We start from the raw sequence: 10,531 nt of genomic DNA on the forward strand, positions 1-10,531 counted from the left end.
GGGCTCGGAGAATAAGGATGGTGTAAGGTAACTTTATTACGGTATGTTTCATATGCGCACATTAACTGGCAGTCCTATGTACAGTACAAAGGCATTGTTACAGGTGCACTAGTTGTTTTGTACTAACATTTACTGGAATTGTCTCAAACAATACTAAATCTACGGGTCTAGAACCCAAGAAATAAAACGAGTCAGTCAACACAACAAACAAAAACAGCAAAGAAGTTCCCAAACCTCATACGTTAAAAAGAACAGGCAACGCAGTCAGTGCAACATCTTAAAGCAATGTCTGTACATGCTAAGCAATTGACAGCAGCTCTTTAAGATTTATACAATGCACAGCAAGTGTGAGAGTGAAATCAATATGCTTGCAATAGTAAGTAATCAAATTGTGCCATGCGTTTGCAAGTGAACGTTAATACCAGTCATGTTGGGAAGTGTGAAACACGGTCATTTAGGTTATACGTTTTAGTTAGCGAGGCTGCACTTGTGTGGGTAAGGCGGTTTGGCAAAATTTGAACGTGTTCTCCAAGTCAACAAAACTCAAACCCCACCAGCCAAATTAACAAGTCTGGGTCCTGTACCTGGAGCAGGCACAAAGATCATGCGACTTTCATGAAGTCAATAAAGCACCAACCAGGGCAACTCCAAGCCAGAGACATTTGGAAATGTCACTTCACTTAACTGGCCATTAGGGTGTAGTTGTATACATGACCCCAATGTTATAATTACATCTAAATATTGATAATTAATTTGCTTGCAAATTCACATCAAGGTCCTTTAAAGGGTGCAATTGAAAAGCAACAGGCATAAAATGCACATTTTTCTCTCCAACCCTGAATTCTTTCATATTGCAAACACCATTTACTTCCGATAGACCAGTTTTCAAACAAAGTACACTGGGACCAATACCCATCCCAGATTTCCATGACAGAAAACTTCTAACACAGGAAGTTTTCCTTGTGAAAACCTGCCGATTGCTAGAATTCGAAATCAAGGCTGGGTAGATGTATCTAAAGGCCTGTGATGAAATCCACCCTTTATGCTTTCCCTGGCTGTATTTACAAACCACAACTCCAAGGCGCCTTGTATCCCATTCACACATTACTTGTAAACCCTTTACTTTGTGAGAATCTTTGATTACCCACATTTCTCAACCCTGCTATTCCAATACAAATAGTTAACACTTGCTCCACAAACCATCTTCACACTTAATGTCTGTTTGCAAAACATCTTGCCTGCATTCCCCAATTGAAAAAAATAATAACAGCTATCGACCAAAAGGCAAAGTAAAGCTCGGAAGTCAGTGTTAGTTACAATTCTTATGAACAGCAATATCACGGATACTTTTGCTATTTCTGATGAAGGCAGGGTCAGCTTCCACAACGCAGTGTTACGCACTGATCCCTTTGCACTGTTTTGACTGTTTGGGTGGGCCTCTACACAAGTCAGGCATCGCGACTTGCAGCAGAACAACAGGACAACTGCAGCCTGGCCTCTTCAGGAGACATCTGTGGAGCAGAGGAAAAGAATGTTAGACATACATCTGCTTGGAATGTATGTGTGACATTTCACAATGGGGTGGGTGGGTGGTTCGGCCTCTTTCGGGCAGTATAACTCTTCTGGAAGTGTCGTGTAAAAATTGCATCATGCCATTGTAAGAAATTGTGCGACGCTGTTTTGAGCCGATATTAAACCAAAATAAGGGTGGTTCAGAAATGACAAATAATTTACAACAATTATGGTACTAATAAAATGCTTATTCCAAACATAACAATGGTAATATTCATCTTAACGTTTAAACTCCAATGTAAGTATGAATCAGCAATTTTTTAAATCCGAATATTACTTGATACAAGAATAGTGCAAAGTACATAAAGATGGCTTCATTTGTCTAGCAGGGCTTACAGCTGGCTGGTCGTTCCCCATACTTCCGCATAATCTGGTCCTGGGTGAACTTCACAAACCCCTCGTATTGCTCTGAAATAAAACAAGCACATACACAATGGCAACATCTAAGCACAGCAGACATCTTCATAAAAGTCGCTGTTTTACCACATGCAACTATTTGGCAAATTACTTGCAAAAAACATCAAGCCACTGCTGTGTTGTATAATTGATGTCTTTTTGGGTTGCACCGCACGTATTATTCAGCACGATATCCAACGTTTCGCTCCAAATGCTGGGGGAGCTTATTTAGGTACTCCCAGCATGTCAGCAAAACGTCAGTCATGCCAACCACAGACACACCGTACAACCAAAAAAACACATTAAAGACCATAAAAGACAATTGAAAATGGGTCGCCATCCCTGGTGTGAATGCCATGAATTACCTGCGAGCTTGGTGGACAATATCTGGTCGTACTCCTGGCGGATGTGCACCTCCCGCTCGCGCAGCAGCCCATCGCAGATGAGCCCCACCTGGCGCAGTGTGAACAGAGGCTGCTCACGTCGCCCACCGTCTCCACTAACGCTCGCTGGCGTACAGAGAAAGAAAACGCATTTGAACGTCAGCCTCACTATAACACTCCATTACTCGCAAGTATAGGTGTAATCATGGACTGGGGCCGGTATTCACGGATAATTGAATTATATGCATTTAAAATCTAAAAGCAATTAAGCATGATGAAATTTTATCTTTGGAACTTGTGACAAATCTATATATTTTTTTTATTGAAACATAGTGAAGTGCCAGCTGTAATACACTCTTATTTCCATGCAAATATTAAAGCCCGTTCTTGTTCCCAAAGCTTCTGCCTTCATTGTATAAAGCACTCCGTAAAATATCAAATTACATCAACATTTTATCCATCTACAAGCGTGCACAGCACATCACCTCTCACCATAACGCTTGCATTGCGAAATTGATGGTAATTGCAGATAACTCCTCGTAAGGCTGATGGTTTTCACATAACATTTCAAAATACAATTTTAAGAGCATGCCATAAAACTGGCTGGAGTGTGGATGCGTGCATTAACTTAATAGGCTCAGCTGCTGCGGCTCTTCATTATGCAGCCGATGCTCTTTTGTATTTCGTCTCGAGTTCAGACATACCAAAATTTCATCAGACCATCTGACGTGCAAAGCAAGGGTGGGGACAGTACGAGTATATGCTGCCATGTCAAATGGCTGGCATGCCAGGAAGCCTTAATATGGGTTTGTATGGGAAAGGCATCGTACATAGAGTAGCGTGCAATATTTGGAGGGTTCAATTTAAATTCCACAAAGCAGAGTGAATTGGAGCCAGCATGTGAATGCTCGCTACTGCTAACAGACTTAAAGCAAGCTTGCAGGAGATGCTTGCAATCGTTACATGGTGCTTGATGGACAATGCCGCAGCCAGCGCTGGGACTGGCTGAGTATGCTCCGCACTGCGGAACCAGCGTCGATCCCAGGGCAAGGAGGGGGGGTTTATTTGGGGGCACAAACGGCGTGGCACTGGCCGTGGCTCATACTGGGAGAGGCGGGGCCGCTCTGCATGGAGGCGCTGTCTCCAGCATGTGCATCGGGTGGCCCGTCCACTTGCAGGCGCCGCTGCATGCGCGAGTACTCCTGCTTCAGGTTGGCCAACACTTGCTCTGCACACCAGACGCACCAGAAGCAGTCCAATGCAGTGATATGCAAGAATGTGACATTTTGTATAAAGCCAAATTTACAATCAAGGCCAACCAGCTCACGCTGTGATGTATTCTAGTCACACCACTGCATCTATGCTGCCAGGCACACATGGGCATGCATTTCGTTCTAACGCTCGAAGCTTGTGGCATAAAGAATTACCATCAGGAGCTCATCCAGCTAAATACCAAAAATCTCTCGACGTTTATAGAACGAGAAATAATCCAACGAGCCCAGCATCACAGCAGTCATTAACTAAATAATACTAACACTGAGAAAACCGACAGCCAAACATCATCCGAGCTTCAACAATAGTAATGGGCTGCATTGTACACCACACGATTTGTCACGGCAGCAATCACTGGCTGCTATGGCGACTCATTTGATATGCACTGTAATGCGACATGGGGGAGTGGCAGTGCAGGTACGGTATGAGGGCAAGCCAGAGTTGTTTTGGCTAACTTTACGTGTCTGGTTTAATTACGGCACAGCATCAGCACGAGTGCCTATGAATAGTGTTGGATCCACAAACCTCTCCTTTCTTAGACTACTGATTAAAAAGTTAAAAATAAAATGTGTGCAAGGCTATTCCACCACCCGGCCCTTTCTGTATGCTTGTATAAATATCATGGGGCGGCAGTGCTAATACATGCAAAGGCTCTGCGCTTTCAGTGTATACAAACCCCGGTGAACAGGAGGGGGATAGAATATGGAGCAGCCAGGGGGGTTAATCATTCACTCCACAAGCACACTCAAAATGGGTGCTGTGTTGTCAAAATATTTTCTTTTTTTATACCTCTCATTTGGATTCGGAGAATTTCTAAAGCATACAGAGCCACTGCGATAAGCTCGTGAAACATAATGACTTCACCAATACAAGGCAACTTGGGACCCAGCCCATAAAACATTCCAGCAGACATTGTGCAGATCCCTTTCAAAAGCCAACAACAAGAAGCGCTGTTTAAATCCTTTTGAGCACATGCTACATTTTTACAAACGTTACAATGATTTACTCTTTGGTTCTTTCGGTAAAGTCGCGTAGAAAGATAAAATAATACATTTATTATTTACCGAAAGAACCAAAGAGTAATTCCTGCTGTCACGAAAGCTCCAAATCAAGTTTGTTACAATGAATGTTATTTCTTAGCTTATCATTCCCTAAGCCACATCAAATTACTACATACTGTAGGGTAATGCGACCCATTTCAAGGAAACAGCCCTATAAAGAGGGCTTCCTACAGTATGGCATGTACTTCATTACGACAGAGCTATACATTTCCACCTTTGGGTATCCGGAGCGACAAATTTCTGCTTGCGTATTAAATCTTAAAAATACATGTTGGTATGTAGAGATAAAACGAGCGCTCAAACTAAATAATTGTTCCAAGAGACCAGGCCCTCAATTTAGTGTTGCACCAGTACCAAATCTTAACTCCACACCCTATTTCGTGGCATCTGCTGCGTATTGCCATTTCATAACACGCATCAGTACTGCACAATCATACGAGCAGAGAAAGGGCTTTAGTGGAAAAACACATCTATGCCGCCCTGTCTTGCCACAGACAGACTTAAATGTAAGATTGCCCCTACCAACGGAACTCAACGTCAGGGCTATAATGACGCTTGAAACATTTCAGAAGGTTAAAAGTGAAGGTCCATTTTTCAATGAGCGCGTATCCAGCCCCAAATAAGGAATATTGCCACGTAGGCTTGAGTATAATCTATTGTTACTCGGGAGGAAAGGAATATACTATTACCGGTGCATTATTGTGCATATACTGACGCCGAATCAGAAGCTTAAATCACGCCCTTACAATCGGGCGATCATAGGTTTAAATTGAGTCGCACTAATCAGGTGTGAAGATACTTCTCTTTGAAGAAATGTAACCAAAGACTTGTCAAGGCCACATCTTTTGTGAACACGACGGGGGTTTGGTGGCACTATCCAAGCCACACAGCCATTTTAAAATTCACAGGGAGACTCGACTCAATCGCATTGTTATTGCTGCTGCTGTGGCTGAGATAGAAGAAGCCACGATACTAATCCAGCGGCCATTTAAGACTTTGGCTAAGACCAAGAGGAAATGTGGAAATGATGGCCAGTGTAGATAAACTGATAGCGAGCTCTTCTTCTTCCGAGATGGGTTATCTCTGGCGATGATGAGCACAGGGGCGTGGGTCCTGTTTCTGGGCCCACAGCAGCGTCTCTACGCCGGGAGCCATACAATTAAAAAAACATTGCGAACACAACAAATTTAAACAAAAGAGTACAACGCCGAGTTGACTAACATCCCTTCCGCCACGGCCTTCTGTGTCATTGTTGAATTGTCTTGGCACAAAGGGGGAAAATGCAGGCGACGGGGACCGTATTAGCGTTGCAATCAATCATTGCAGCACCATGTTGGGTTTACAATTTAAATGCTTCGCCGGCCATGGCGTTTAAAACCGTATTACCCTCCCACAGTCATTCACACGCGCATCAACGTTTTAAATTAGATGTTAAACGTAATTGAGCGTGTGAATTAAGTCTAAGGCATTTTTACAGGATTTAGATAGTAAATGCCGCACCCTTGTTTAAACGCCCATAACGACCAATTACTTTGGTTGCTTCTCGGCACATACACCAGCAAAACTATCTGATCATAACGATTATTTTTTTTTTATTATAAAGTAACTTGACAAACTATTCTACAAATATCCGGCGACGCGAATTAAAGGCCGGGACTGAGCGAGGCCTAGCAGGACGGATGGATCCTCGGCCTCGCCTAGTAGGCCCTACCGCCCGGAGCTGCACTTACCCGGGGTGAGGCGGGCAGCGGCAGCGGTGGAGTGGAGGTGGTAGTTGTGGCTCTCAGCGAGCGATGGCGTCGGCTCGGCCTGCAGGTATTTGCCCGATGAGGTGGGCGACGGCGGCGACAGCGGCGTGCAGCGCCGCCGCTTCGGCGACTGCGACGAAGGGCTGAGCAGCGGCTCGAAGTCCAGCTGCCGTTTGAGGGTGGCACCGCACGCCATGGCGGCGACGGCCGGGTTTTTCCCTTGAGCGGCGGAGCGAGCGAAGAGTCTCAAATACCCGCTCCTAGCGGGGTGATCGGAGCAAAATGACGGCGGCGATCGCCTCGCGGGACTCTCGGCGTTGAATGCGAAGAGGAAATGGACGACGGGAGGCGGCGGGACGCGGCCGATGGGTGCGGATTGCGCGGAGCGGGCGGAACCAACGATCAACGGCGGAGAGACGCGATCGTCAACATGGCGGCCTCTCGCCCGGCGTGAACAATGACAAGGCCGGGGTCACCATGGCAACGACCGCATTATTTACCATAAGCCCACAAGCCCCGCCCCCCGTCCGGCGTTTTTTTTGTTTCCCGCACCCGATGTTTGTTACACCTACTTTGCCTGCACGATTACCGTACGTCGGGTACGTGTCGTCGATTAATCGACAAATTAATCGATTCGCATGCATTGGATTTTTTTGTGGTTGATTACTTGGGGCCCCTTTGAAATTCTTTTTTCAGCTGTTTTTGATTAGTTGAGTAATTTAACCGATAATCGGTAGAGTAATCGATTACCTCAATGAGCTTATAGTCCTGCTGAGCACAAGCAGCTGCCAAAAACACTGCCTTAATGTAAGGAAGAAACATCATGCACATCCATGGGTTTTGTACGTTTGGCCTACCAAAAGTATTTCATTTTCCCCATGAATGTGCACGACGCACTACCTGGTATGAGATGGATCATTTCCTCGTGAATGTACATTAATGATGAGGGGTGACAAGCTGGCCAAATATGTCATCATTAAGATTAACTATAATTCAATGCAGAGCTGAATCAATGCCTTCCTAAGCCACCCTCTTCTCAACATCCCTTTTAGCGATGTTTTCCTGCATAAGGTCAAACACTTTTCTTGACCAAAATTGTCTTTACTCTATATTCCATGTGTTTGTCTATAAGCATTACTAAAATTCCAAGCACTTTTCATTTTTTACGTCATTCGTTCATGTCCATAATTGCGATCCATATGTGAATAGAAAATATCTGTCGTATGAACATATATTTGAAAATCAGAAAGTTAACTTCTGTAATATAAACCCTAACTGCAGAGAGAATGAAACAATCTTTGGTATCATTTATGGAGATGTTATTGCAGCAGCAGATCGATTGTAACATTTAGGACTAAGTGACAAATGATCCCGATGAGTATTGGTCAGAAGATTGTTCCCTCCTCCAACATTGGCTAGAAATCAGCAATTTTTTTTCAGAGGAAAAATATTCCAATTTTAGATTGTGATTGAGGGCTGTTAAGCAAAGCTTACGATGCATACACATTCTTCTCTGCTCTTATAGATTATAGTTAAATTTTTAGATATATAATCAAGCTTCCATTAGAATTTGAGATACATTTTAACAATTTTTTTGATTTGCGGTGACACACCTCCAAAAGTCTCCTGTAAATGGACGTCTGTGTTTGTGCTACAGATCTACAACTCTCCATTCATGCTATCACGTTTCTTCTCTGTTTCTGTGTAAGATATGGAACCATTACTTTTACAATATGCACTTACAAATTATTTGGGTCTTTCTGTATAGCCACGTAGATGACTTTCCCAACGGTTGGGGTGATTGCTTTACGGATTGTGTAGTCTGAATATCCATTCATCTTGAGGGCTTGGTGTACGTGTTCCAGTTCACTGGCTAGGTGGGGATGGTCAGAAATACATCGAGCTCTATGGTGTAGAGTTTTGATGAGGGATTTCTTTTGGGTTGGATGGTGGTGGGAGTCAGGTTTTAGGTAGGCATCCGTATGGGTGGCTTTCCTGTAGACAGTGTCCCATTACGCCATCTGGTGTCTTTTATTAAAACATCCATGAATGGTAACTTGCCATCCTTTTCCACCTCCATGGTGAATTTGATGGTTGGGTGTATGTAATTTATTTGGTTGAAGAATTGGTCCAGAGCTGGTAGGCCTTGTAGCCAGATGACGAACGTGTCATCTATGTACCTCTTCCAATAGGAAGGACGTAGGGTGGATGCCTGGATGGCATCTGTCAAAAAAAAAATCCCATTAAAATATTGGCTATAACTGGAGATAAGGGAGAACCCATTGGGGTACCTTCAACTTGTTTGTAGAAGGTTCCATTCCAGGTGAAGTAAGTGTTGGTGAGGGCAGTGTCTAACATGGGCCGGTACATCAGCATTCAGTCCTTGTTGGACCAAACCTTCGATGATTGCAATGGTGTCAGGAACAGGAACTTTGGTAAACAAATATACTACATCGAAACTGACAAGCAAATCACGTGGAGATAGTGAGATGCCCGTAATTAACGATACCAAGTGAGCTGAGTTAAGTACAGTTGAGGTGGTCTTACCAGTGAATGGTTGTAAGGTCTCAGACAAAAATCGGGTCAGTTTGTAGGTGGGTGAGTCAATGGTGGAGACGATAGGCCGAAGTGGTGTACCTTCTTTATGGATTTTTTGTAAGCCATAAAATCTGGGTGGCATGGCAGCAGAGGGATTTAAGGAAAGCCGCTTGGTTGGTTCGATTAAAGATGTCGAATCAGTGATGATATTGTTGGTTTTTGTAACCAGGCGGTTGGTGGGATCTCTATTGATTTTGGTATAGCTACCATCATTAACACCATTGGAACCTCATTTGCCAGTAAAAAATTATGATAATTGTTTTTTTACCCTTCTATCTGGCAACAAAACTGACACCTTTTTTTTACAAGAAGTCATGTTTGCATAGACCACAATACCTGCAGTCATGACGCCTTTTGGCGTCATCTTGTCCAACCCATGTGAGACTAGGCTCTAAGGAAAGCTGTCTCTGGTGTGGACCAATCAACTTCAAGGACAGTGCATATATTATCAGAGTTATGTTTTTTGTTTGCATTATGACTGCAGGTATTGTGGTCTATGCAAACATGACTCCTTGTAAAAAAGGTGTCAGTTTAGTTGCCAGATAGAAGGGTAAAAAACCAATTATCATACCATCATTAAGTAGGTCCTGATTTTTTTGGTATATGGGTTTGTCCATGATGACAGTGGCATTGCCCTTGTCGGCTGAGAGGATGACTATGTCATCTCTCTTTTTTAGTTGAGAAAGCTCAAAGCGCTCATCATTACTGATGTTGCTAATAGGTGTCTTAGCATTTTTGAGGATTGCAGCGATTTCCGATATTGCCACGTCTGCAGTAATGTGTGAGTTGTACGCCTTCTGGTGTCATCTGGCCTTACACCAATGGGGACTAGGCTCTAAAGAAAGCCGTCTCGGGTGTGGGCCAATCAACTTCAAGGACAGTGCATATTATTATCCTTATCAGAGTTGCTTCTTTTTGTTTGCTTTATTGACTACTTGTGTTGTGGTCATTGCAAACATGATGCCTTGAATAAAGGTGTCAGTTTTGTACCAGTTAAAAGGGTAAAAACCTACCATTATATTTTGCCACTGGTAAAAGAGATCTCATAGTGTAAATGTTTACCCCGAACTCTCGATACTCTGATATTGCACTGTTTTTGAGTTGTACGCCTTCTGGTGTCATCTGGCCTTACACCAATGGGGACTAGGCTCTAAAGAAAGCCGTCTCGGGTGTGGGCCAATCAACTTCAAGGACAGTGCATATTATTATCCTTATCAGAGTTGCTTCTTTTTGTTTGCTTTATTGACTACTTGTGTTGTGGTCATTGCAAACATGATGCCTTGAATAAAGGTGTCAGTTTTGTACCAGTTAAAAGGGTAAAAACCTACCATTATATTTTGCCACTGGTAAAAGAGATTTCATAGTGTAAATGTTTACCCCGAACTCTCGATACTCTGATATTGCACTGTTTTTGAGTTGTACGCCTTCTGGTGTCATCTGGCCTTACACCAATGGGGACTAGGCTCTAAAGAAAGCCGTCTCGGGTGTGGGCCAATCAACT

The 10,531-nt window shown here is 43.5% G+C and overlaps 1 protein-coding gene across 1 annotated transcript; it reads right to left on the bottom strand.

Annotated features, from left to right (window-relative positions):
- Positions 1–16: 16 nt before the first annotated feature.
- AKIRIN2 (akirin 2) lies at positions 17–6,896 on the bottom strand. Its single transcript, XM_078615528.1, has 5 exons — positions 6,415–6,896; positions 3,457–3,579; positions 2,334–2,477; positions 1,909–1,980; positions 17–1,511 (listed from the first exon to the last, which is right to left on the bottom strand). The coding sequence occupies exons 1-5, from the start codon at positions 6,626–6,628 to the stop codon at positions 1,501–1,503; spliced, it is 564 nt and encodes a 187-aa protein (XP_078471654.1). The 5' UTR covers positions 6,629–6,896; the 3' UTR covers positions 17–1,500.
- Between the last annotated feature and the right edge of the window lie 3,635 nt (positions 6,897–10,531).

The sequence above is a fragment of the Lampetra planeri genome, chromosome 47 (genome assembly GCF_965212315.1).
Source record: "Lampetra planeri chromosome 47, kcLamPlan1.2.h2, whole genome shotgun sequence".
NCBI lineage: Eukaryota > Metazoa > Chordata > Hyperoartia > Petromyzontiformes > Petromyzontidae > Lampetra > Lampetra planeri.

Excerpts from the sequence above, each read along its gene's own strand:
- AKIRIN2 (XM_078615528.1), bottom strand. The coding sequence starts at position 6,628 with ATGGCGTGCGGTGCCACCCTCAAACGGCAGCTGGACTTCGAGCCGCTG. Across the intron at positions 2,478-3,456 it reads GAGCGGCCCCGCCTCTCCCA|CGAGCGTTAGTGGAGACGGT; the intron begins GTATGAGCCACG and ends TCTGTACGCCAG. Across the intron at positions 1,981-2,333 it reads ATTGTCCACCAAGCTCGCAG|AGCAATACGAGGGGTTTGTG; the intron begins GTAATTCATGGC and ends GTTTTATTTCAG.